This window comes from Lolium perenne, chromosome 3 (genome assembly GCF_019359855.2).
Source record: "Lolium perenne isolate Kyuss_39 chromosome 3, Kyuss_2.0, whole genome shotgun sequence".
In the NCBI taxonomy this organism is placed as follows: domain Eukaryota; kingdom Viridiplantae; phylum Streptophyta; class Magnoliopsida; order Poales; family Poaceae; genus Lolium; species Lolium perenne.
Window position 1 is genome coordinate 334,005,734 of NC_067246.2, and position 26,261 is coordinate 334,031,994.

Consider the following 26,261-nt stretch of genomic DNA (forward strand, 5'->3'; position numbering starts at 1 on the left):
TCCACCTCCGGTGGCCTTGGCCCTTGGGGCATCGAGGTGTGGTGATCACGGCCCCTCGTCGGCGGGAGGTTTTTTGTTTTTTGTTAGATTTTTTCGGTGTCTTAGATGGTGGCTACATCCTGAAGACAAAATAAAGTCCTCCCCGCCCTATCCTCGCTCTCGAGATGCGTCTAGCATCGGCGGAGGGCGCGTGGAGTCATGTGCCTGGCGGGTTTTTGTGTTCATTGGTGTGGTTTCCGGTCAGTCTCTTCTGATCTATGGTTGCCATCTTTGGCGACGTTTGTTGTCTCGTCCTTTGGGTCCTCAGCACGACCACTTTATATTTGTCTACTACAACAAGTTATACTCATTGTTCAAAAACTAGGCCGATTCAGCGATTACTAGGCCGATTAATCGCTACTAGGGGCCTAACCGTGTCGATTACCATTAATCTGTTGTGTTAATCCTTTAGCCCGATTAATCATACCGAAAGTCCGATTACTAGGTATGTTCCCGATTAACTACTGCACTTGGTCAAAAAAGTTATAAACTTTTCAATGCATATAGCTAGTACATGGGCTACCCCTCCCCAATAAAGTAGATTTTGCAAAGCTCCCGCTCTATTGCAGCCTCCAACAACTTGAATTCCGCTGTCGCCAACTAGTTCCTTGTCCACCCAGACCAGTTACTCTCAGTTTCCTAGATACAGGAGCTCGACCACCTTGAGTAACTCGTGTAGGAGCTCAAGGGCACCTTCGATAGGTTAGGTGGTTGAGGTGTAAGAGGGGTCATACCCTAGCTAGGTAGGTGGTGGGAGAAGATAAACTTTCAGGGGTGAGAGGATAAGAAGTGGAAGGAAGAAACGCGGCTTCGACTAGTGGATCCTGATTCGCTTGTGACCTTGAAGATAAGGTCACGGAGGAGAAGCATACATGTTTTTGTGGGATTTTAGGCTCTAGAGAAGTAGGACCAGACATATAGAGGCTCACATACTATTATTTTTATTATATAAATTGTTTTTAAGTGCTAATTTGTGTAGGTTACACCGATTAATAGTCGACCGATTAAATCAGTTAATCGTCCAAATTCCTATTAATCGCTACTCCCAAGCCAACCGAGCAGTTAACGATTACCGATTTCCTTACCATTGGTTATACTACGACAAGTTTTGCATGGCTCCGGTGATGGAGGGGCGAGGATGGCGGCGCACCTCCAACTCCTGTCAATGTTTGTAGTCCTCTCTAGGTGGTCCAAAGACCTCCATGTAATTTTTTTTATTACTTTTGAATCTATTTGTATTGATATTGATGATTATTAGTAGATTGGCGGAGTTTTTCGTCAAAAAAACAGCAGATAGATTTCTGTCAAATTCTTTGAAAAAGGAGTGCTTCCATAGGAAAAAAAAAACATGTCTAATGCTGGAGCTCGACTGTTGTATGTTTCAAGCAGAGCTAGCATGATGAACTATCGTAGCTACCTAGGAACGATTAAGGTACCGGTCAGAGAAAGTAAACTGGAATCAGCCACCAAGCACGACTACATCGGTTTGAGAAATCCCACTCATTGTGGATTTTCTACTGTGTGGTTATTATCTCAGATTGCATGGAACCAGCTGCAGCGACAACCGTGGCTAGATAGACAGGCGAGAGGGAGCCTGCGAGGTCGGCACAACAAGTATCAGCGGCTGCATGGTTGCCTACTGCAGCATGGCCGACCACAACCACATTATCATATTCTTCTAGAATATTGTGGCTTTGGACTTGGGCACAACAAAGTTATCAACGGTACAAAAAGACACATGTACTTGCATTTCAAAGTATGACATATAATACAATCACAAATGAACGGGTAAAAATGTAGCATTTCTCTTTTGAAACAGCAATGTCAAAACATGTCTGAGACATGAATGGATCCACCCAGATGGAAAAATTGCTTTTCATTTCCATCGAACGAAACAACTAGATCTACTTCAAAGTTAAACCTCGTATGTAGCTCTGCATCACATATAATTCTGAGATAAATAATGAAGATACCGCACCATTGGACCTTGAGCTTACTAGTACCTCACAAGCTACAACATCACTTGAAAAAATTAACAAATGCCTCCCTCGCTACCTTTTGGACATCTCCATATCCACGGATGTGCATCTCCACCAGAGGGCACGCCACGGCAGCCTGATGCTCTCTATACTCTAGCACCGTCAGGAGCAGCTGCCACTGGTCAAAGATGATCAGCTCATCCTTCCATCACTTGCATGACAACATACCAAGAAAGGTTCAACACATAAACACGATATAATTCAAAGCTAGAGCTGGAACTTTGCTATAATAGTAAATCCTACTCATAGCTTCTCGGTCTGACTGTAACATTATAATCCTTTATATTATTTAGATTTTTTGTTGAAAGGATAACTTATAAGATCACATCTCCATGTTGATTCGAGGTCCTCTATAATTCTAAGTTTCAAACAGTAGTACAACATGTCTTAGAAATATTCCATAGAATTAGATTCAAAGAAATATAAAAAGATCACTCTTCCAGAACTAAATGATTTATCAAAAGCAGACTGGATAATGGTAAAAGCAGATTGAATTAACAGCACACGAGGGTCAGAAAAGAAGACCACAACAAAGGACTACATCATGCAAGAAGCAACATGTAACCACACAGACACAGATACAAAAGCCGTGAACCATCCTCCTAACAGATAGCTAACCTGGAACCAACACGACATCATGACCACCAGATCCAACCAAGAGCAAATCACAAGAGCACCTGCATAAAGACCACGTTCAGATAGAAGAATAACAAGAACATATATGAAAAAGGGGATAAAAGAAGAAGCGCCATTTTCTTTCACTTATAACTCTACACACATGAATTTAGAATGGACAAAATCTAGAAGAATCTATACTAAATAAAGACAGAAAAGGAAGATATGGCGAGAACAAGCAAGCAGATCAACCAGGCACACGGATCAGGATTGGAGAAGCAACATCACTAAAACTAGAAGTTCACCTGGCCCTTGGGACTACCCGTTGGAACCGGTGATTAGAAAAGACAAGCAAAGATCAGAATCAATATTACACCATCTCCTTCACCTAGGTGCAACCGATCTGTCACGGACTGCCCTGTGTAAATATGAAATACACCGGTTAATACGCAAAACAAAACTAAGACACACATCATGTTGAAGTAAAATAAAAACGAAGTTGCTGACTAATGAAACAAGGACCTTCGCTAAGTATGTTTTTGTTCATGCCAAGTGAAACATATAACATAACTTAGAAGAAAAGGGAACAAATAATTAGCATGCGGTCTTATAAAATGAAGCGGTCAAGTACTAGTTAAGTAGTCACGAACATTGTTAAGATAATTAGTAAAAGCCTAAAAGGTTAATTAGCATGAGTTTAAAAAAATAGCATGACCCAGTTTTCTTACATCCAAATCACACAACAAATAATATAGTTTTAAAAAAATAGGGAGGGGAACGAGTCATTTACCTCCTAGCCATAGCCCAGCACTGATCTTTCTAATCAAGGTCCAACTCCTGACTGGCTGGTAGTACAATTGTTTGCCTGTAAGGGTTTATTGCAGGGCAGTTCCTTGTGCCAACCGTAGAGAGTTGATGATATTGAGAACACTAACTGCACACATCAAATGAGAGGAGTTAATGTATAAACCACACATGGGTCGATCCTACTTTATTAATTGGTGCATAACAAGCAACAACATTAAGGGAATTTGAGAAAATGCACCCATCACATATATGTGCGTATGCATGAAAAAACACTGGCTACTCAAAGTACATAAGTAGGTACATACATCATGAGATTATATGAGCACTAGCTAGTTAAATTTGGGTAGATGCCTAGGTGAAGATTAAATAAAATAGTGCAAAGCTTCAGTCTAGCTAGTTCAATCTAGCTAGCCAAAATGTCAAATGCTCCCAGATCCAAGACCACAATCTATGTCTAGCTCAGTACATGGAAAACATGACATCTACTCTACATAGATGCTCTAGGACAAATAAGATGATCATTTAACAACAAACGAATTCACCCATTTGCAACAATGTCCATCTTTTTTCTTACTAAGAATCGCACCTGCAATTCCACAAACAAATCCTTAAAACAAAGAGACTATCTTGTCCCGGAAAGAATTAACAAACTAAGTAACTAAGTGAAATGACATATCAACATAACACTAGTTTTACGTTACAAGGATGAGTCAAGAATACATCGATCTTGCATAAAGTTAGTATAACAAAAACATGTTATAAGAAATAACAATAGATTAAACAAATAAAAAGAAAGCAAAGTTGTAGAGAATTCCTCAAAAGAAAGATGCAAAATGGCACACACCAAATTAAACAAATGAAATGATAATGCAACCCAGACAAAGCCACAAGGTTGTTGTCGAATAAAAAGAAGGGACTTTATGGCAAATAAAAAGAACACATATAAGAAATAGCAGTAGATTATATAAAACGTTGTCTCACTCGAACCTCAGAAAGCTGCATAAATTATCTTCAGTTAAAAATCTGACAGTAATTCCAGCATGCAACTATTAATGAGCTCAACCCTCTTTATATAACTCTTATGGTATAAAAAAGACAAAAAATCAAATGAGAAGAATCCTAATCCCATAGATAGCATAAAATCAGAAATTTCTTAATAGATCTACACATGCATACAATGAGCACAATGTAGGCACGTTTAGAATTATCGGAAAATAAATGACTTCCCATTCACAAGATAAGAACAGTTACAGAAGGTGTCCTTAGATTGTTTCAAGGTTTCATCAATTGATACTGACAAAAAAAACATGAAATCAAATTAATGAAAAAAATGTTTGCAGATGCAAAGATGGGTAAACATACTACATGTATGCCAACAGATATAAAAAGGAAAAGAGCAAGAAAAGGAAAAAACAATAAGCCGGATTGAAAAAGGATCCATAGTTACTCAGTAGTCATAATAAGTTATTTGGTTCAATTCTGCTAGGGATGTCCTCAATGCTTCTATAAGAGGAGGCTTATTTGTCTTCAATGCAATATCCTATGGCAGCTTTATAGTTAAACAAGTTGTTTGTTCATTGCTCAAAACGTGGAATCCAATCACAGACGGATAGAGTCATATAGAATCAGTAACACTACTTACCCGAGCTCAGGTCGTCTAGCAGCTAGGTCAGGGCATGGGTGCCTCTCTGCCCTTGGTCCTGGCAGCGGAAAGGCATGAACATCAGGCGTGTGGCCTACGGTGGCGCTAGCATAGCTCGCCCCACTCAATCTCGCTGTCCTACGTACACAACAAATCACCCAACCACCAGTGTGAGATGCACGAGTCTTTTGGACTAGAAGACGGCAAAATAAAGTTTCCATCTAATGAAAACCACGAGCAAGGGAAAAGCCCAACCTACACAATGAACCTTGCATCTAGCTCAAAATTGTTTTTAGAGACTGTGGAGTCCTGTAAGTGACTACCTTGTTCTAGCCAATCATTCTTGTACTTCCGAATTTTGTACCTACAAAATTGATTGTTAGCAACCACGGTCTTCGTATATTGAGCACAAAATAGTCAAAGAAATTTCAGAGTAACTGCTCCTACATAACACCAATTTAAAATGAAGATCGTATTTAGCAACTTTACATATTGTTACATGATCTGCAGAATGTACACACACCCAGGTGCAAAAATGTTAATAAGTGGAAAGAAACTGCCCAGTTAACTAGAGAAGGTAGCTTCTTCAATTCACAAGTGTGCTAGCTATACATACTAGCTGCTATGCATCCTTGCCTTGCAAACTATGCTGGCATATATATATTTCTAAACAACGATCATTCAAACGATCTGTACTACAAAAATGGAACAAGCAATCATTCAAATGGTACAAATATTATAAGAATATCAGTACTACAAAAAAAAGTGTCCAGGCTGTCAAAAAATAGAAAAGGGTCCCAGTGACATTCAGAACATGTGAACAATCCAACGTGCATGTGAATAGCAAAAACGTTAGTACATTAAGTAATCTCAAATCTTGAGGTAAAAGCTACAATAACACCGGTAAATGTTTGCTTCACGGTACCTCTTTGTATTGCACAAAGAATTCAAGTAGATGCTCCTCGTTTAAAAAAAAAGATGCTAAAGATGAACAAATAGTAACAACCTTTTTTGTCTAGCTGAGGACAAGACTCAAAGTGCAATAGTATAACAGAAATAAAATAAGCGACCGCTGCTAAACAGAGTTGTGCATCAAAATTAAACAAAGTTAACTGAACTGAATATACCTAGTGCCGACGAACAAACCAAAAACCAATCAACATAAACATCGGGAAGCAATCCATTCAACCACTCCTAAATTTAGTAACATAGAAATTGGGTCAGCTACTCGGGGTATTATTCATCATATCCATCTGCGCGTGTAATTATGCATTGGTTAAATAGATCCGTTCATGTGCTGCAAACGCAAGAAACGAGAAAATGTGTGATGCCAACCCAGGGAAACTAAACATATCAGCTGCAACGATTAAATTATGAGAGTAGGTATCAAAGAGGTAAACAAACTAATTATCAAACTTGCACTAACCATACAAGGCCGGAGTCATATAATTGCAAAGCAGTATCCCTACAACCTTGACGAACAAAGAAAAACAAACATCATCTCCATCCATTAGCAATCCATTAGAGTGCGGCCAAATTTAGTACCTGACTACCTTCAGATGCCAATGTCGACGAGTTCCTCTACATCGGCAGCAAAGAGGTAGCATCGGTGGCCCTTGCGGGCAAGCAACTCGACCACCGTCCTGCACGACATGGACGTGGACGCGTCCCGTCCAGCTATCGGGCCCATTCACCTCCACAGCATACTTTCTGTCGGGATGATGCCGATCGGTGTGCAGCTGCTTCCCAGGTGAAGATCAGCAACGAACACTGACTTCCCCAATCCAGAGGAGGCGCTCCTTGCAGCGTGCCGCGGAAATAAGGCCCTCGCTCCATGGTATACTTGTTTTCGGGCCCCGACACGAAGATGCCGACCATAGGGAACCAGCAACGATGGCGAAGGCTGGTGAGCAGCTGTTGCCCAAGTGAAGAGCACGGAACACCGGTGTCCCCAATTCATACAAGGAGCTACTCGCAGTGTGCCGTGGAAAGAAGGCCCTACGTGCCTCGCGTTGCCGCCGCCGGCCGCAACTTCACGGCTTCAAAATTAATTTTACAGATTGTAGAGTGTAGGTGACTATCTTGTTCTAGCCAATCATCCTTGTACTTCCGAATTGTGTACCTGCAGAATTGAATGTTAGCAACCACGATATTGGTATTTTGATACAAAATAGTCAAAGAAAGTCCAGAGTGTAAACTGCTCCTACATAACACCAATTTAGAATGAAGATTGTATTTAGCAACTTTAAATATTATTACATGGTCTGTTTAATGTACACACCCATGTGCAAAAAGGTTAATAAGTGCAAAGAAATTGGTTCAGTTAACTACAGAAGATAGCTTCTTTAATTCACGAGTGTGCTAACTAGAGAAGGTAGCTCCATGTGCAAAAAAGGAACGAGCACTCATTCAGATGATCAAAATATTACAAGAACATCAGTACTACAAAACAAGTGTCCAGGCTGTGAGAAAATAGAAAAGGGTTCCACTGATATTCAGTATATGTTTACAATTCAACGTGCAAGTGAAAAGCATTAGTACATTAAGTAATCTCAACTCCTGAGATAAAAGCTACAACAGCACCAGGCAAATGTTTTCTTCACGGTACCTCTTTGTACCGCACATAAAATTCAAGATGATGCTCCTCATTCAAAAAAAATGTTAAAGATGAACCAATAGTAGCAACCTTTCTTGTCGAGCTGAGGACATGACTCAAAGAGTCAAATTGCTATAGTCTAACAGACATAAAATAAGCGACCACGGCTAAACAGAGTTGTGCATCGAAAGTGAACATAATTAATTGAAGTGAATACACCTAGTGCTGACAAACAAACCAAAAACCAAGCAACATATACATCGGGCAGCAATCCATTTAACCACTCCTAAATTTAGTAACATAGAACTTGGGGTCAGCTATCTTACTTTACTTGGAGATTATTCATCAGATCCATCTATGCATGTAATTAGGACATTTCTTAAATGGATCCATTCATGTGCTGCAAACACAAGGAAACGAAAAAAAGTGAGCTGCTAGCACAAGGTAATTACACATATCAGCTGCAACGATTACATAATTTTTAGAGTAGGTATCACGTTGGTAAACAAACTAATTATCAAACTTAAACTAACCATAGAGGGCCAGAGCCATATAATTGCAAAGCAGTATTATCCTTAAAACCTTGACGAACAAAGCAAAAGAAAACATTGTTTTCATCCGGTAGCAATCCATTAGAAGGCGCCTAAAGAAAGTTCAGAGTGTAAATTGCTCCTACATAAATATTATTACATGGTCTGTTTAATGTACACACACCCATGTGCAAAAAGGTTAATAAGTGGAAAGAAACTGGTTCAGTTAACTACAAAAGGTAGCTTCTTTAATTCACAAGTGTGCTAGCTTTACATACTAGCTGCTAGCCTGCTATGCATCTTAGCCTTGCAAACTATGCTAGCATATATTTCCAAACAAAAATCATTCAAACGAATCCATACTACAAAAAGGAACCAGCAATCATTCAAATGATCCAAATATAACAAGAACATCAGTACTACAAAACAAGTGTCTAGGCTGTGGACATGTGAACAATTCAATGTGCATGTGAATAGTAAAAGCATGAGTACATTAAGTAATCTCAACTCTTGAGGTCAAAGCTATTCTTCACAGTACATATGTATTGCACACATTTTCTTGATGGTCTGTATTGTACACATTCTTCAAGAAGATGCTCCTAGTTCAAAAAAGAAAAAAAGATAAAGATGAACCAATAGTAGCAACCTTTTTTATGTAGCTGAGGACAGGACACAAAGTACAATAATTTAAAATAAAATTAAGCGGCCATTGCTAAACAGAGTTGTGCTTAAACAGATTTAATTGAACTGAATACACTAGTTATGACTAACAAAGCAAAACCAAGCAGCATATTCATGGTGCAGCAATCCATTCGACCACTCCTAAATTTAGTAGCATAGAACTTGGGGTCAGCTACCTTACTTTACTCGGAGATTATTCATCAGATCCATCTGTGCGTGTAATTACGCATTTGTTAAATGGATTCATTCATGTGCCACAAACACAAGAAACGAGAAAATGTGTGCTGCCAACCCAAGGAAACTAAATATATCAGCTGCAACGATTACATAATTTTGAGAGTAGGTATCCAGGTGCTAAACAAACTATTTATCAAACTTGCACTAACCATAGAAGGTCAGATCCATATAATTGCAAAGCAGTATTATCCCTAAAACCTTGACGAACAAAGCAAAAGAAAAAAAACATTGTTTTCATCCAGTAGCAATCCATTAGAGCGCGCCTAAATTCAGTACCTTGGGATGCCGATGTCGATGAATTCCTGTATGGCGGCGTCGAAGAGGTAGCCGCGGTGGGCCCTGTGGGCGAGCAGCTCCACCACCTTCCCGCACGACGTGGACGCGTCCCGCCCGGCCTCCGGACCCATTCGCCTCCACGGCAGCATGCTTGTCGTCGGGCGCCGCCACGAAGTCGCCGGCCGTAGGAAATCAGCGGCGTCGGCGAAGGCTGGTGAGTAGCAGCTGCCCAGGTGAAGATCACCGAACAACGGAGTCCCCAATTCCGAGGAGGCCCTACTCGCAGCGTGCCATGGAAAGAAGGCCCTCCGTGGCTCGCGTCGCCGCCGCCGGCCGCGACTTCCTGGCTCCTGGGCGGCGGTCGATCAGAAGCGGGGACGAGGGCGTGGGAGGAACTGGGGGCGGATGGGAGGAGGTTACGGCGGAGTGGAGGACGTGGCGGGGTTGCGGGAGACAAGGTGGCGGCGGAAGGTATGCCGGCGCGCGGCGGCTGAATCTGAAACCGCCGGATAATTGGGGTTGTCGTGGTTGACTGTTGAGTGGACCTCTGCTCTCTCAGGGCACTCGGCTGGACCTTGATTTATCACATATAAAGAAGCACAACATTGGTGCATTGCAAGGGCTCCGATCGATCAGAAGAAATATAGCTGGTTGGAACCATGCGACTAACTTTTTTTTTCTCAACACCGATACAAAGTTCATAGATAAAAGTTCAGCTAGCTGCTGTACATATCGTGGAGGTTGCAGGTGTTAAAATGAACATAACTAGTGAATGACATTACTTTATAATACATATGTTTTTCAAATTGATGGAGACACAGATTGTAATCGTAAACCACAAGCGCACAAATAAACATGTACGTACTAACTTCACATTTACAAAGAGGGAGACAACACAGCTTTCAGAGTTACAAAATTCAGATATCAATTTTCAGCTTGCTGCTAGTTATGAAATTTTTCCTCTTATTCTTATTTATTTGTTACTGATGCCTCATGAAGCTACTGATTCCTCTTTAGGGATATCGATGCAATCTCATATCCTAGGTAGCAGCTGAAACCTCAAAATCCAGTCAAGTCAGATGGAAAAAAAATTGAGAACACCAATGGAGAAAGAGACATACTACAAAGATAGATCAGAGAACGGAGCTCTCCAAGGAAGCAAGATTGTTAATAGAAACTTTTTGGAGGATGAATGTTGGGATTGGAAAGAATAATAAGAAGGCAAAGACGCAAACCTGCATGTTGGTAGGAAAAATGATCGTACAGGCACATGAATGCATCTCATTATTGCCCAAAGTTAGATCAAGAAAACTGAGTTCTTAGGGCCATGGAGATGCAGGTCGCGGCCGCCGGACTGCCGGAGACGAGCACCAGTGTGACCTCACCACCATGGCCGGCCGCCGGCATGGCCGTTCTCATCATGTCATGCAACGACTGGGAGCAATCCAAGCCGGTATGTCTCGCCGTACACAGGATACTAGATGGAAATTATGAATTGAAGAGATGACAGGATTCTGGTTGAGGCGGACGAGTTTGTGGAGGAAGGATGGAGGATGCAGAGCACAACAATGTATGAAATTTATAGAGAGGGAGGCTGGGCAGATGCGAGAAGGGGATGAGCGGGGAATGCGGAGAGACGATGGATGGAGGCACGATCCTCGTGACGAGCGCGAGGTGAGCCGGCAACCATCGGATGGGTGGGTGAGGGATTGCGGACTCTGGCCATGCGCTGCGTTTTCGGGAGAAGGAATTGGGAGATCCTGGCGCGGATTTGCGAACAGATTTGCTGTGTTTAATCGATTTGCCTTAATTAACTTGCTTTAATCACGGAGGAGACATGGAATTAGTTTTCCAGCACGTCAAACCATCGTGCAGTCGTACATGGACGATCAGGCTCCGAAAATGCCGGAACCTTTCCAGGACTTCAGCGCGCTGACGATGGTGGCCCGATTGGGGCATCCAAAACCTCAAGCGAGCATGGCGGTATACTCACGCAGGGCACAAGTGCTAGCTACTATCCTACGTACAGACCAGAAGCAGCTACAGTCCTATATATAGCTAGCTTTCGCTTGAAAACAAAAAAGAACATGCCAAGATCGATCATACAAGGAGAAGAAAGCATGCCAAGATCCACCCATTCTAGTTTTATTTACAACTATTGTAGTAGCTTTTAAGAGAATGAGCATGCACATTCATATGCTTTTAAGGTTGGGCCGTGCTCATCGTCCCCCCCCGGGGGATCCGAAGCCACGATCCCCGGCCTCCAACCTTTAACATGTGTTCATTTGGGCTCCCACATAAATAAAGCCTCACGACCGCTTCGCTTTGAACCTAAGCATCGATTGCAAGAAATTCCCATGCATTTTGCAGCTCGCACGCATCTCCGTCGCCCAACTGGGGCAAACATGTTGTTGCCACCGGAGCTTCGCGCCGCTGGCGAGCAACCTCCATCTCTGGCTTGCAGTAGAGACGGGAGCTTCAAAATACTGGTAGCCAGCAACACAAGGGCGAAGGCAGCCGTCCAAAGGCACCAACACCGGCGGTCGGCCACCTAAGACAGCAATGCCGGACATGCAATAAAGCAAAAGTTGAAGACTAAGGTAGCAACCTCGGGTCGGCTATCGAAGGCAGCGACCCCGGCCGCACAAAGCAGCAAAAGCGGACACCTAAAGTAGCAGAGTCGGGCGCCATAGGTAGCAACGTCGCCCGACCACGGCAACAATGCGGGGCGCACATGGCAGCATATTCAGACTCCCATGGCAGCAGAGTCGGGTGCCCAAGGTAGCTGAGCCAGGCGCCCAATGGTTGAAACGCCCAGAAACACACCACTCGACGACTTGCGCAGGGGGGGGGGGGGGGTCATGGTGGACGACTTGTAGCAGATTAAAGATTGGTAGGGTTCCTATCCATGTTTCGTTCATTGGTGCTATCATCGGCGTCGGGCAAAGGCGGAAGGAACCATGTATTAGTTACCCCATGTATACCCATATTAGGACCAAATGCAAGACGGTAGGTTTCCTACAATTTCTCTCACGATTTCACCAGAAACCTAGCTTATTCCATGACATCTACTCACTAGCTTTCTATCGGAACCGGTGATTCCATGTGAATTTCCACTTTGCATTACTAGAATAGGTCACATGAACACGACAAACCAATAAACATTTCAAGTTCATACAATAGTAGGGTGACCTTGAAGTGGTGTTATCCACCATTAGTCGAGACCTTGTCTTCAAAATAATCCTATTTGTGAATCGGGTGCTACTTCAATGTTGTGCTTTGGCTTCTCCGCTTTAAAGAACCAATACAGGATCCCATACCATAGGGGACGAGTTTTCGATGCTTTTTGGCGCAATTTTCATGTGTTGATTCCATGCGACTTTCTTCTTTGAATCTGTTATAATGGGTCAAAGGAACGTGAAAACTCCAAATGAGATCAAGTTCTTCGAAAATTTGCGTCGGTGGCTTCAAAGTGGGCGTTCTACACAATGAGTCTGGGATATTCGGTGCGAGATAGTCATGTTTGTGAACCATGTGCAGCTTTACACTTATGCATTGCCTTTTCCTGTTATATGAGAACCCATGCAAGAGGGTAATAGTTTTGACCATTATTCCTCACACAATTTAAGGTGAAGCCCTAGTTTGTGGGCCGTGTGACATCTACCCCTAGCGTTTCCGTCGAAAGTGATGATTCCATGTGACTTTACTCATTGTTTATGTTATAATTTGTCATAGAAAAATGAGAACCCTAATAAGAAGCCAAGTTCTTACAAGATTTTGGTTGGTGGCTCGAAGTGGACGTTTTACACTATAATTTTAGAATCTTTGTGCGGGATAGTCTTTTTTGTGAAGCAAGTGCCGCTTCAGAGTTGTCTATTATTTTTTCCCATTCATGCAAACCTTAAATACCATTATCACGAATCCATGCAAGAGGGCTAGAGTTTTGATCCCATGAAATAGGGCGATGGTTTTCGACCCTGCAAAACATGATTTCAAATAAACCTTGTTCCCTATGGGCCCTGGGTTGTCTACCTCTAGCTTTTAGCCAAAACCGGTCAAAATTTATTTCTTTTATTGTGTTAGGATAGGTCATCGAAACATGTCCAACCCATAAATACGCAAAGCTCGACAAGAGTTTTGGTAGTTGTCTCGAAATTTGAATAATAAGTTTAGAATCTTTCTGCGTATTAGTCCTTTTTGTGGACCAGGGTTCACCTTAGAATTGTGTATTGGATTTTCCGCTTCACATCACCATTATGTACCATATGAGGACCACATACAAGAGCTGAGGATAACATACCCTCTCTCACATGATTTTTGGCGGAACCCACTTTATGGCCCTAATGTCGTTTACCCCTAGCTTTTCAGAAAAAAAGGGGTTATTCTATGTAGCTTTTCTATTTGTTTGTGTTAGTATAAGTCAAAGAAACAATAAAACATAAAAATAAACTATTTTTTACAAGAGTTGGGTTGGTTGTCTCGAAGTGGTAGTTTTGCACTATATGCCTAAATTCTTCGTGCAGAGTAGTAACCCATATTCTTGAAAAATTTAAAAATACTTAAAACAGTTTAAAAAAGTTCACCTTTTTTGGGAATCAAAGATGATCAGGTATTATACTTAAAACAAAATAGTTCCCTAGGAAATTACTTTTATTGTATCCTGGGTAAAAGAACAAACTTGAAACGCCCCATGACCAGGTACTATTCACTTTATATTCATCATAATTTTGTATTTTTTGCCCTGAAAACCATGGGAATCATTTTGTTTACAAACAGTTTTTTAGAAGTACAAACTTGATCATCTTTGATTTCCAGGAAGATTCATTTTTTTTTAAATTACTATAAATATTTTTGGTCTATAAGGGTGTATTGCACCCAAGAGCCAAAAGTCCGCTTCCCCACTTCAGTGTTCTATATCAGGCAAAACAATATTTTATGTTCCCCACGCCGTCTACCCCTACACAAGCATATGACTAAAACTAGTGCACTGAAGGGATTCGAGTACGACTTGGTACGAGAAGGAGTGTTGTTTCGGGAGATCCGTTCCTTTGCATCGTTGAACTTTATCTCTTTTGAAATTTCATACTGACCTAGAATGTGTAATTAATAAAGTAGGCCACGAATTAGCTGCTTTTGGAGCTAATCAGACCATATCTAGACTTCGATGGGTTGAGTCAGTACCACAGCAAGTAAGCTGAGCCAGTTTAATGGAATATATATGTTCCAGTTTTTTTTAAACAAGCATATGACTAAAACTAAAGTGCAAGGAAGATAAATGGACCAATATGTATTACCTGTGGTGCTAGGTTTTGCAGCTGGCCAAGGCCATGTTGGGTAGTGGAAGCTGCTGGCCGCCATCGGTGTCGGTGGTCTACCGATACCCTGCCATATTGCTAGAAAATAACAAATCTTTGCTTTGATCGTGGCTTAGATGTACATACACGTGCTAGTTAGTTAGTTTGCTAATCGTGTCATATTATATACCAAACTTGCTAAAGCTAAATCTAACAATTCTTGAATTTGATTACGTTCCACCACCACTTAGAGTTGATTATCATGTAACTAATTAAGGTGGCGGACCTTTTGCACACCACATTATCAAGTTAGAGAATGTCTAGCAGTGCCTGTATTCGGCGAGTACAGGGCACTGAACTCGCATTTCTCGCTCAGTTATTCCCTTCCCATTTATCAGAACCTGTAAATTAACCTGTACATTGAACTCGGATCTACACCTTGTTCTACTGCCGCCTACCGCCGCCGCTTCGACGTCTCCGCCTACTCCAGGAAGACGATCTTCCGGCTCTTCGCCGCCTCCCGCACCTCGAAGGCCTTGACCGCGGCGATGACGCGGGGCGCCTCCTGGCGCTCGGCCTCAAGCTCATCGACGAGAGATGCCTCCGACATGGCCACGGCCGCGCGCTCCTCCTCATCACCGCGCGCGTAGCGGAGCACCGCAGCCCGCATGCAACTCCGCTCGAGTTGCCCTCGCCCGTAGTCTGTTGGCGGAGGAGCGTAGTCCGCGGGCATCTCCGGCATCTCGTCGTAGTAGGCGCCACCAGGAGCATAGTAGCGTAGAGACGGCGGGGGAACGAGATCCCAGTTCGTCCACTTCCGCACGGTGCTTCGCTCCGACGAACCGGATCCACGCATGGCGGACCTCGTCATGGCCGTCTCACCCCCCCACCCCCAGTCCGCATCGACCAGCAGATGGGCTCATGGTGGCTACTTAGCGCTCCGCGACGCCGGTGGCTAACTAATTGCTCGCCGGAGTAAGTGGCAGCACGGCGAAATCACGGTGGCGCTACATTTGTGAGTGAGGGTTCAGACCCCTACTCGCACCCGCGGCCCTGTGAATTTTCGATACGGGTTGGACCCTTTACTAGCTCTGCTATTTGGCCATTTCGGCCCACAACATGTAAATAGTCGGAAAAATACGGGTCTGGCGGTTTTTACAGGCACTTCTAGACATGCTCTTAGTCAGGTGAAATATATAGAATTGGGTCCCGAGTCTAGTATGGAGCGGTATGAACCTTGCGTGTTTGACACTCTGAATCTCATATGTGACAATTCTTTTTTTTCGGGGGTCATATGTGACAATTCTAACCTTTCGTTTGACAGTCTGAATCTCATATCTAACAATTCTAAATTTTGTACGGAGAGCTCGAACTTTCACTCATCTACATGAGCGTACAAACATCAATCGATCACCGGTGCATATGCACGTGGGCCAGCCCATGCATGATATTCTAGACTGCTGTTCATGGTCAAATCAATGAAGAGCAAGCTGGTATTTGTAGCTCCATCCATCCGTAGTTTTTTATGCAAGTGATGCAAGCCATCCTTTGTGAAGTTGAACTATCTCTTGGTTAGCAAATGTCGTCGCTCCGAGGCATGGACCTATTACCTGCACGCGCTATAGCTAGTTACTTAGTCTGCCAATCTCATCATATTATACTCCCTCCATTCATGAAAAGAATGTCTCAACTTTATAAAATATTTTTTTATTTAGACATATTTTAAAATAGAAATACATATAAATTTAGATAAATTAAGTTGCAGCATCCTTTTATAAACGGAGGGAATACCAAACTCGCTAAAGACAAATCTGACAATACTAGAATTAAGTTACATTCCAACATCCTTGATCATCCTTTAATTAAGGTGGTGGACAGTTTGCACACAACATTATCAGATGTGTTCCTCTGTATACAAAATGATGTATTTTTTTTTCTAAATTTGGATGTATCTAAGGATATAGCATTTTTTTTTTGCTTCCGGGCACATATGTGCTCGTTTTGTGGACCATTCATGTGGCCTCGAGGCATGTGCCACTGTAATTTTTTAATCGGTGAGGTGAGACAAGGACGTGCGATTCCGAAACGTTTTGACGGTGTACCTATGGTCCAGATGTCTATGATGCATCCACCTCCTGCTGACATGCTCGACCAATCCGATCCTGACGACGATGCTATCCCGCCACCGTGTGCACTGGTGCCCTCTTGCCGAGTGGGCTCGTCCTCACATGCGCCGACATGCTGCGTTGCGGCTACCACGCTTTCCGGTGGCGGTCCCTAGGGCAACGTGATCGACCGCATGAAGCCCGCTCTACAGGGCAACAACGATGTCGTGGGCATGGCACCGGCGTCATTCACGGCGTACCAGGAGTACGACCAGATCGCGGCCAACCAGGCGATTCTGGAGGCCAAAGCTTGGCGCTGGGCGCGTGCACATGGTTGACCTCGACGCTGCTCATGGTTTGCATAGGCCACGTACCACTCGAGCATGCCATCTACGACCGTGCGGACACTAACCTGGGCTTGCCCGAGGTTAGGATCATCGGCGCCAGCCCCCGACCTCGATGGCTCGATGTGCTCCTCTGCACCGGCGAGCGCGTCCGCGTTGTCGCCAGCTCTCCCTCAACCTCCTATTCCGCTTCCACCCGATGCTCCTTCCCTTCATGGCCAATCTCGTAGCCGGCCCGGTTCCTTGAGTTGCACCTAGGCGATCGAGATGCCAGCAACAGCGTGATGTTCCTCTCCACAGGCTTCCACGAGGTGCTTAAGGATTTACGTAGCTGAGAGAGAAATAACCGCCAGGCTGCGGCTATAGTCTGGACTTCTACTAAGATGTGTTCAATGTGCTAGAGGCCACGGTGCCACCGCTCGCGACACGGGGCTTTGAGAGGATGCTCTGTGTGTACATTAGATTTCGAACTAACATCTTCACCATCCAGTATCAAGGGCGCAGATCACCTAGTCTAGCAGCTAATCATGACTGAGTGAATACCTGTTTTTTTAGAGTGATTATTAGTAGACACTCCAATAATTTCGTTAAAAGGTTGCATGGGCCGAAACTCCTTTCCAAAATTCATGGCCGAAGGCCATTTCAACGGCCCGTGTAAAGCGCAGCGAACCAAACCCTATCTAACATTTCTCCTCTCCCCTCCCAGCCGGCGAGCGAGCGAGAGAGGCGGCGGCGCCCGGAGCCATGGCGGCGCGGCCGGCTTGCTCGCCGGCGCGCGCGTGCAGTGATGCGCGGCGCTCCGTCGAGCTAGCCGGGCTGCGTCGCGCACACGGACGAGGGACTGGCTGCCCTTTCTCCGGCGCGGCTCCCGACCTCGACCCCACGCGCCCTCACGCCAGCACGTCCTCGCTGCTTGCACAGCCCCGGCGATACGGCGCGGAGGAGGCCCCCGACGTCTGCTCGCCCCAAGGTCTACCGCGGCCACGGAAAGGTCGAATTTTTTCCCCACCGCAGAGACGAATTTCTCAATCTGCTGCTATGTTTTACTTTGGATTGCAGTAGAATTGCAAATCTGTTAAAAAAATCTATGTGAATCACGTTGGCTGCACATATATCTAGAGATTGCCCGAACTTTGTGAAAAAATTGCGAAAATTAACCAATGCTTAAGCTCCACAGAAAGTTGAACGCTGAAAGATGTCAATGCATATTTTGTGATAACATTGTAGAGCTACTAGGGATTTAACATGACGCAACCAATTCAGTCTAAGCATATGTAATTATATAGTTGATGCAAGAAATCTGATTTGTTACCATACTTTTAATTCCATGCATGATCTGGTTTACAAATGAGATTAAGTTGCCATTGTGTGCTTCAGATCAGTATGTTACTAGAAACATTATCTTTTGTTGAAGATGAGGGTGTTGGATGGGGCTGCCGCATGCCAGCAGCCAGTACATGCTGACGGCGAGGCGAGGCAGCACGCGACTTTCCTCCGCTCCATCTCCTTCACTGGATCTGTCCACCAGCCCCCTACCTGGCTCCGCGCCATCTGGGCATTGCACAACCTATTGACGTGGCTGTAAACGTGGCTGCAGACCAGACTGCATCCTCGTGGCTGTTGGATGCTGGCTAGGGGGCACTCTCCTTGCTCGGCTGTGAAGCAGCCGGTGAGACATCTCTCTCCCAAATTTGCAGGGCTCTGTCCAGAGTGTAAAAAAAGTTTATCTTGCTTAGGCTGAGTAGCACTTCTGCATGGTTTTGGTTGCGAATTCTGCCTAACTAATCCTTGATTCAGATAGCATATACAATTTTCGTTCTTGATTCTGTCTACAGTTTTTTTAACCTACAGATCGACAGCACAACACATGCAGCAGCAAAACACAGTGCTACTTCTTTATCTCAATGTTTATCGATATCCGTAGTTTGTGCTCACTTGTCTGCTGTTGTTGGTTGTGGTGTACTGCATCTTTCTAATAGTGTATATGTACTGCACCATTCAGGATATCAAGGGTGTGTTTGGTTGTTTAGCTCAGACGGGCATAGCCGAGCTAGCCCAGCTAGCTTAGCTCGCCTTGGCTAACCTTGCCTTCCCTGCACCTTTTGGTTGCTTAGCCTATCTAGGTCTGCGACTCAGGAGACGGATCGTAGCAGAGTAGTGATAGGCGAGGCGGTTTGGAATCTATGCAGTAGGCATGGGATGGGCAGCTCGTCTGGCCGGTGGCGCCTTTGTTAATTGTAGCGGCAAGGGTCCTGCGGCGGCTTGCCGGCCAAAATCGATTGGTTGCGGAAGGATACCGTCGCGGATGGTTTGGAATTGCTTGATGATGTTTCTGCCAGGCGTGGTTTGCTGTCGAGGGCGAGCTCATTTGGCTCTCCCTGGCGAGCGAGGCTTTTCTGGCCAGCGAGGCTAACTCGCCCTCAGAAGCAAGATCTGTTTCCAGAACCAAACGAGTAGCCTTGCCTACCTAGGCTATAACGGATTTTGCCAAAGAACCAAATGAGTCCTAAATTTGCTGCTTTTTAAATATTGTATTGACTTCACTTTTCTTTGTTGTGCTATATCCATGAATATGCGTACTGATTTATGCTAAATTGTATGTATTAGGACATGGACGCTGCTGTGGGAAACCTCCACTCGTCGGATCTGGAGGCTGGGTGCTACCCATCCAAGGCTTGCGTGAGGTTGAGCTGTATCCCCACAAGATCGACAATGGCGACCTTGCTGCTGCTGTCCAGGACCTCGTCGATATCTCCAGCCAAAGGTCCAATTTTTTTCCTTGGTCGCGGTCAAATACATTGCTTTTCTCAGTAGTGTTCTGGGTGGTTGCTTTTCAAGTTCGTCCTATCAACTCTTTATTGTTCATAGCTTAGCTCCGTGATTTCTGACTTAATGTTTCCCATCGTGTTTTAATGTTGCTCCTTTTTGTTTATTGCAAATTCAAGATTGGAGAGTCTACATTATTTTATTTATTGCAAATTCAAGATTGGATAGTGAGGTCACTTCATGACGAATTGAATTTCATTATTTCTGTGCATGTATGCTTGAAAATATACACACTATCTGCTATAATGAGATTGGTGATCCTTTAGTAAAGTTTTGATCTTTGTATATTGATGTATGCCATCTTGATTTGCAGCTGCTGGATCTATTTTACTGAAAAATATTTATGCGAGTGTATTGTGTGTGCCTAGGTGCAGCACATAGACAACGGTGACCATGTCGGAGTTCTGGAGCCTCTTCACTTACATCTTCAGTGCCACCGACATATACTTTGCTGTTGCAATTGTCTGAACTCCACAGAGCAGGTAAATATCATTTCTTCCACTGTCTCACTCATTCATTTCTAGCTGCTAGATCGATCTTGCTGAACATTTCATCTCTTTGGATGAGGGGATTTGTTATATACTTGTAACCGCATCATGATTTCTAGTTGATACTAAGCTGCCTTTAACACCTGTCCCTGCTTGTTCCGCTCTGTCCGGTGCAGTGGAGGGTGACGCGTCTTTGCTTGGTCCATCTGACTTAATGTTTCCCATAGTGTTTTAATGTTGCTCCTTTTTTTTGTGGGTAATGTTGCTCCTTTTTGTTTATTGAAATTTTTAGATTGTAGAGTCTACATTATTTATTTATTGCTAATTCAAGATTGTAGAGTGAGGCCACTTCATGATGAAATGAATTTGAATATTTCTGTGCAGGTATGCTTGAGAATATACACACTATCTGCTATAATGCGATTGGTGATCCTTCAGTAAAGGTTCGATCTTTGTATATATATGTATGCCATCTTGATTTGCAGCTGCTGGATCTAGTTTGCTGAAAAATAGATCATCTACTTGGTATATGCATAGGAGATGTTACAAACTTGTAACTGTTTGGTTGGTGTTCTGGTACATCAATACCAGATTATATATATGCTTGTGCCCATGCATGTATGCTTTGATTTCTGCGAAGGCTACCTTGTATGCTGATGATAAATTTGTTAGCATGGCCTAGAATATTCGTGGAATTTGTTGGCATGGCCTATGCATGTGTGCTATCTGCATTTTTCTTGTCTTTGAACTGAAACTAATTCATGCGAGTGTATTCTGCCTAGGTGCAGCACATAGACAACGCCGACCATGTTGGAGTTCCGGAGCCTCTTCACTTACAACATATGCTTTGCTGTTGCAACTGTATGAACTGCACATAAGCAGGTAAAAATCATTTCTTCCACTGTCTCACTCATTCATTTTTAGCTGCTGGATCGATCTTTCTGAACATTTTATCTCTTTGGATGGGGGGATTTGTTATATACTTGTAGCCACATCATGATTTCTAGTTGATACTAAGCTGCCTTTTAACACCTGTGCCTACAGGTTCCGCTCTGTCTGGTGCAGATCATGATTTCTAGTTCATACTAAGCTGCCTTTTACCACCTGTGCCTACAGGTTCCGCTCTGTCTGGTGCAGTGGACGGTGACGCGTCTTCGCCTGGTCCACCTACGACTGGCTAGCTATGTGGTGCGTCGTTGCTACCTACGTGTGAAGTGTCATGCTCTTTTTTTCTTCTTCAGTTTGATGCTACTTTGGTTAATGGATATGTGTCCTGGAAGTTTCGTGTCTTAAGGTAGCTCCATGTGTTTGAAAAATTCTTGGACCTGATCGATATGTAGCTTATGCAATCAATTTATTCGTTTTTGAATTGGTGAGGACCTGATCGGTAGTGTCACAGTCAAGGTGCTGTGCATGTGGAGCTGATTTTGCTACATGACGAGTTAATTTTCCTGTAGCATTTTAGCTGGATCGTGAAACTGTTTGACCTGGAATTTTGTTTCTTGCTAGTAGCTAAGTTTGATCAATTATTGGGCAATTGCCGTGCACTTGTTTTGCGGATGGTTTGAGGGCAAACCAATAGTATTAGGTTTCATTGCGTAGCTTCAGGTTGGATGCTAAATATTTCTTGGTTTTTTGCCTGAACATGTGTGATTGCTGGCACTAAGCGTGCACACATTTGTATTTGCAGGACGGAGATGTGGAGCTGGCCCGGAGGCAGCAGTGGCCTTGCTCTACCTTTTGGTGGTGGTATACAGGTGAGTTAGTAACCCCGTGTCTCGTCTGACGCCCTGAGTGTGAGGTTGCGTCTCCTCTCCTTGGTTACTCTTATTTATGGACGGTGGTATTTCTTTCCTGTACATGGTAGTATGTGTACATGTCGCAACAGCTAGTGCTATTTGAATGGAATTGTGAACACTTTTTTGACAACAACATAATACTCGACTGTGTAGAATAGTGCTTCTTACTGCATGTTGTGAGCAGAAGCTAGAATTCCAAAATAACTCTGAAACGGAATACTTATTTGATCTTGCCAACTTGATGTTGTTTTCTGCAGTAAATCGGCCTGCAAATTAGAACACCCTCTGTTCCATATTAGATGTATCTAAATTTCCGTGCATCTTCTTTCATTTGCAGTACACACGGGTCAAGTCGAAGTGATGTCTAAATTTTGTATTATCTGCAGGTTGTTCTGCTCCGGCTTTGCACGGCTCTGACGCTGGCTGGACATGCGGTGCGTGTCTGCAGGCCTCGTCGCTTAGCTTACCGGAGGATATACGGCGTGGCTTGGCTCCGGTGCCATTGCCGCCGCCGCTGCTGAAGTTTAATGTTTGGAGCAGTGTTGTAAAATTGGGTGGAGTTGGCTTCTTTTGCACCACATGTGTCATCACATGTGTTTGAGTAAGCAGTGCTGTAGTCGAATCGTATTTGTCTCTAGCTGCTAGAGACATTATTTTTTTCGATCTGCTGTGTGTTGTAAATGGGGAAAAAATAGAGAAGCCTGTAACCATTTCGTAAACTCTCCCTTGGTTTGGAAATAAGTGAGTTGTAATTGTCTACCATTTCGTAAATCCCTTATTTGTGGATTTATTGGTAATAAGTCTTTAATTACTGAGTGCACGTAACTTGACTACCCCGCAAGCACGTACACGTCCAAAATGTGTAGGTCGGCCGATAAATAGTGGCTGATACTGGAAAAGTCCAAACTAGCTAGGTGAGCGTTAATTGAAGGGCCACTGGGTACGGCAATGAAGGAAGAGAAAAAAGAGCGCGCTAATGGCGATATAATTTGCGCTGACAAGTTTGAATCGCGTACGATAGTGGCTAGGAGGTTAGGTGATCGCGTTGGTGCACATACGGGACCAATAATTTGGAATCCAATTTACTACTCTAGAAGAAGTTGAATGTAAAGCATCCCGCATGTTGATTGCAATTTTTAACTAGTAGTACTCCTTCCGTTGGAAGAAAGAAAGTTTGGTCAACTTTGTCTAGGTTCGAATGTTTACTATTGACGGAGGGCGCGTGGAGTCGTGTGCCCGACGGATTTTATGGGATCCGTCGGTTTTTTGTATTCGTTTGTGTTGTTTCAGGTCAGTATCTTCCGATCTACGGTTGTCATCTTTGGCGATGGTTGCCGCACGTTCTTTGGGGCCTTAGCACGACAACTTCCTATTTGTCAACTACGACGAGTTTTGCCCAGCTTCGGTAATGGAGTGGTGAGGACGGCGGCGCGCCTTCGGCTCGCGTCAATATCTATAGTCGTCACTAGGTGGTTCAGGGACCTTCTTGTAATTTTATTAGTTTTAGGTATGTTTATATTGCTATTGATGACTATTAATAGATCGACGGAATTTTCGCAAATAAAAATAAAAATTGTGAAGATTGATTTTGATTGTACAAGTATAATTCGTACTGCATATGGATGCATGTGTACGTGAGCGGCAAAAAGGGGATGGATTCGCTAGCGAAGCTGCCAGGACCCGAATAAATGGCGAGGCCCAACAGAGCGTGGAATTATTAAGTGAGAAGGCCCAGCAGCTGATCCAGCCTGAAACCGAATGAGGCGTTGCACTGGGAGGAGTCAGCAAGCTGAGGAAAAGAAAGAAGAAAAAAAAGAATTAAAGGAACGACCGAACGAGTACTCGCATATTCGCGAAAGTCCACGCGTACGTGACTTTCCGCCAGCGTACGGACTTTGCAGCGACGCGACGTGTCCTCCGGTCGGCCGGTACCGAATCGCACCTCCGGTCGGCCAGCCTTGCACGTCTTTGCGGGACGCGACCGAATCCCTGTTTCTTCAATTCCGAACGCAGACCATCCCCTGTCGGTCCCACCGCCAGTGAAAATCGCGGGGCAATACGTGCACGTCCCGTGCTGCTTCGACCCGTTCTGGAAGCCCGGCGTGGTGCACGTGTTCACGCTGGGGGACGCGTCGTGGCGGGACGTGCAAGCCGGTCCCGACGCGAGGTGCAGCCTCGGCCGCTCTAGCCTCGTGGACGTGGACGGCATGGTGTACTGGATGACGGAGTTCACCGCGAGGGTCATGGCGTTCGACCTGGAAGACGAGCGTGTCACCCGCACCGCCCCTCTGCCGGTGCCGGCTAGGCCGAGCGCATGCCGCCTGACCAAGGTGCACGCGAGGCTGGGCGTGGCCGTCAGCGGCGGCGACTCGCTGACGGTGTGGGTGCTGGAGGGCGAGAGCCGGAGCCGCCGGTACGTCCCGGAGGCGTATAAGCTTCGGAAGCAAGAGCTCGCCGTGCCGCACTTCGCTCACGGCGACTATGTCTTGGCCGCACGGCCGCTCCGGCGAAACATCATCTGTATCGGCACAAGATGAGCGGAGCCGCGAGGTTGCAGTGGCGGTGGTGGCGTGGTGCAAATCGAACGCAAGGACAAAGGCGACTCGGTGACGTCTGCAGTGCAGTCTATCTACCGGACGTTTGCCTACACTTAGACTAACTATTCTTTGAGCATGTACAATGCGACTTTGATGACCGGCCGTCGATCTGCAGGTTCTTAGCAGAGTAGGATCAAGTAAAAAAAAAACATTTTAGCAGGATGTCCCTTTTATACTATTGCGCATATAAGCTCATTTTTGATATTTCATTTCTTTATTCATGTAAGACTTAAGAAGGTTTATCCACATCTATACACTTTTGTTGCGTTCTTTTAAGTTTGAGTTTTAAAAACTTTGAAATTTTGAGAAGTTTGGAATTTGATATAGAAGTTTGAGTTTTGAAAAGTTTGGAATTTTGTAAGTTTGGAATTTTAGAATGTTTAATTTTTTTAGAAGTTTAAGATTTCTATAAGTTCATAATTCTTGAAGTTCTAAATTTCTAATTTTTTATTGTGGAATTTCTAAATGTTTTATAAACTTGTAATTTCTTAGGAAAATATGAAATTAGAGACGGGATGTTTCGAAAGATATACAACATGTGCGAAGTTACAAAACATAAAATCAAAAACGAATGGTACATGTCCGCCAACCTTCAAGGGACTTGGTCGAAGTTCACCACGTGACAACCAATGAACCCCGAATATCAACATCCCTTAAAGTTTTACCTCAACCTGATCTTTTTTTCTCCTGAATTTGCTAAATTCGATTTCTCTCTCTGCATAACATAGTTTGGCCAATATTTCCAAGACCAATGTTAGTTTTTATAACATAGGGTGACCATATCCTCTCACTTCATAAAATATTTATCGGTTTAGTTGAGTTTGGAAGCTTTTTGATAGTTGGACAACATGTTCTGTAGGGCAGCTTTTCTCAACAAAAAGAAAACCCGCTTGTCGTGCCTCCTCCCCTCCTCGGTATCTCTGGAGGGAATTCTTCTCTTCACTTCATCACATTTTTAAAGGTGTGTGATCGCACGACGAAGTTGTCGAGAGCTCGGTATATACATGGAGAGCATCTCATGTTAATATAAAGGAATTAAGGCATCAATGTATCTCAATATCTTAAATATACGAATGCATGCACAATTAAATAATTATTACGGATTCTCTTAAATATAAGTGTTTTGTAAGAATTTTAATGATTTTATGAATCCTTAGGAATTGTTTATATAAGGACCATTGGATAGTGCATTTACCTTTTGTTTTGAAAGAAATGCGGTAGGAAAACCTCTGCATAGATTTTTTTAATAATAATAACTCAAATTTGCATCCCTAGGAGTTTATATCTGGCTTACTTCCCTAACCAAGTGAGCTAGGCTCCCTTTCTTTGATTTTGCATTTATTTGA

At 43.8% G+C, this 26,261-nt stretch overlaps 2 protein-coding genes, 1 long non-coding RNA gene and 1 other non-coding gene across 13 annotated transcripts in view; 2 read left to right on the forward strand and 2 right to left on the reverse strand.

Annotated features, from left to right (window-relative positions):
- The window catches only part of LOC127345876 (uncharacterized), a 214,831-nt gene that overhangs the window by 20,692 nt on the left and 167,878 nt on the right, over positions 1-26,261 (forward strand). The gene's annotated exons all lie outside the window — the stretch shown is intronic.
- On the reverse strand, positions 1,804-10,000 carry LOC127345872 (uncharacterized). Of its 2 annotated transcripts, none has more exons than XR_007879082.2 (9): positions 9,463-10,000; positions 8,065-8,138; positions 6,688-7,264; positions 5,466-5,506; positions 5,143-5,280; positions 3,484-3,627; positions 2,999-3,111; positions 2,697-2,755; positions 1,804-2,229 (listed from the first exon to the last, which is right to left on the reverse strand). It is a non-coding gene; the product is annotated as an uncharacterized lncRNA (long non-coding RNA). The 2 variants fall into 2 exon arrangements; XR_007879081.2 differs by having other exon boundaries at positions 5,398-5,506.
- On the reverse strand, positions 4,701-4,795 carry LOC127346296 (small nucleolar RNA snoR31/Z110/Z27). Its single transcript, XR_007879459.1, has one exon. It is a non-coding gene; the product is annotated as a small nucleolar RNA snoR31/Z110/Z27 (small nucleolar RNA).
- LOC127345869 (uncharacterized) lies at positions 17,894-23,080 on the forward strand. Of its 9 annotated transcripts, none has more exons than XM_071828707.1 (8): positions 17,894-18,196; positions 19,813-19,969; positions 20,345-20,513; positions 20,904-20,962; positions 21,302-21,401; positions 21,564-21,707; positions 22,210-22,276; positions 22,705-23,080. In XM_071828707.1, exons 1-3 carry the CDS (start codon positions 17,950-17,952, stop codon positions 20,397-20,399), a joined length of 459 nt encoding a protein of 152 aa, XP_071684808.1. In that variant the 5' UTR covers positions 17,894-17,949; the 3' UTR covers positions 20,400-20,513; positions 20,904-20,962; positions 21,302-21,401; positions 21,564-21,707; positions 22,210-22,276; positions 22,705-23,080. The 9 variants fall into 9 exon arrangements, with proteins under 9 accessions (XP_071684808.1, XP_071684806.1, XP_071684809.1 ...); XM_071828705.1 differs by having other exon boundaries at positions 21,636-21,707; XM_071828708.1 differs by having other exon boundaries at positions 21,308-21,401.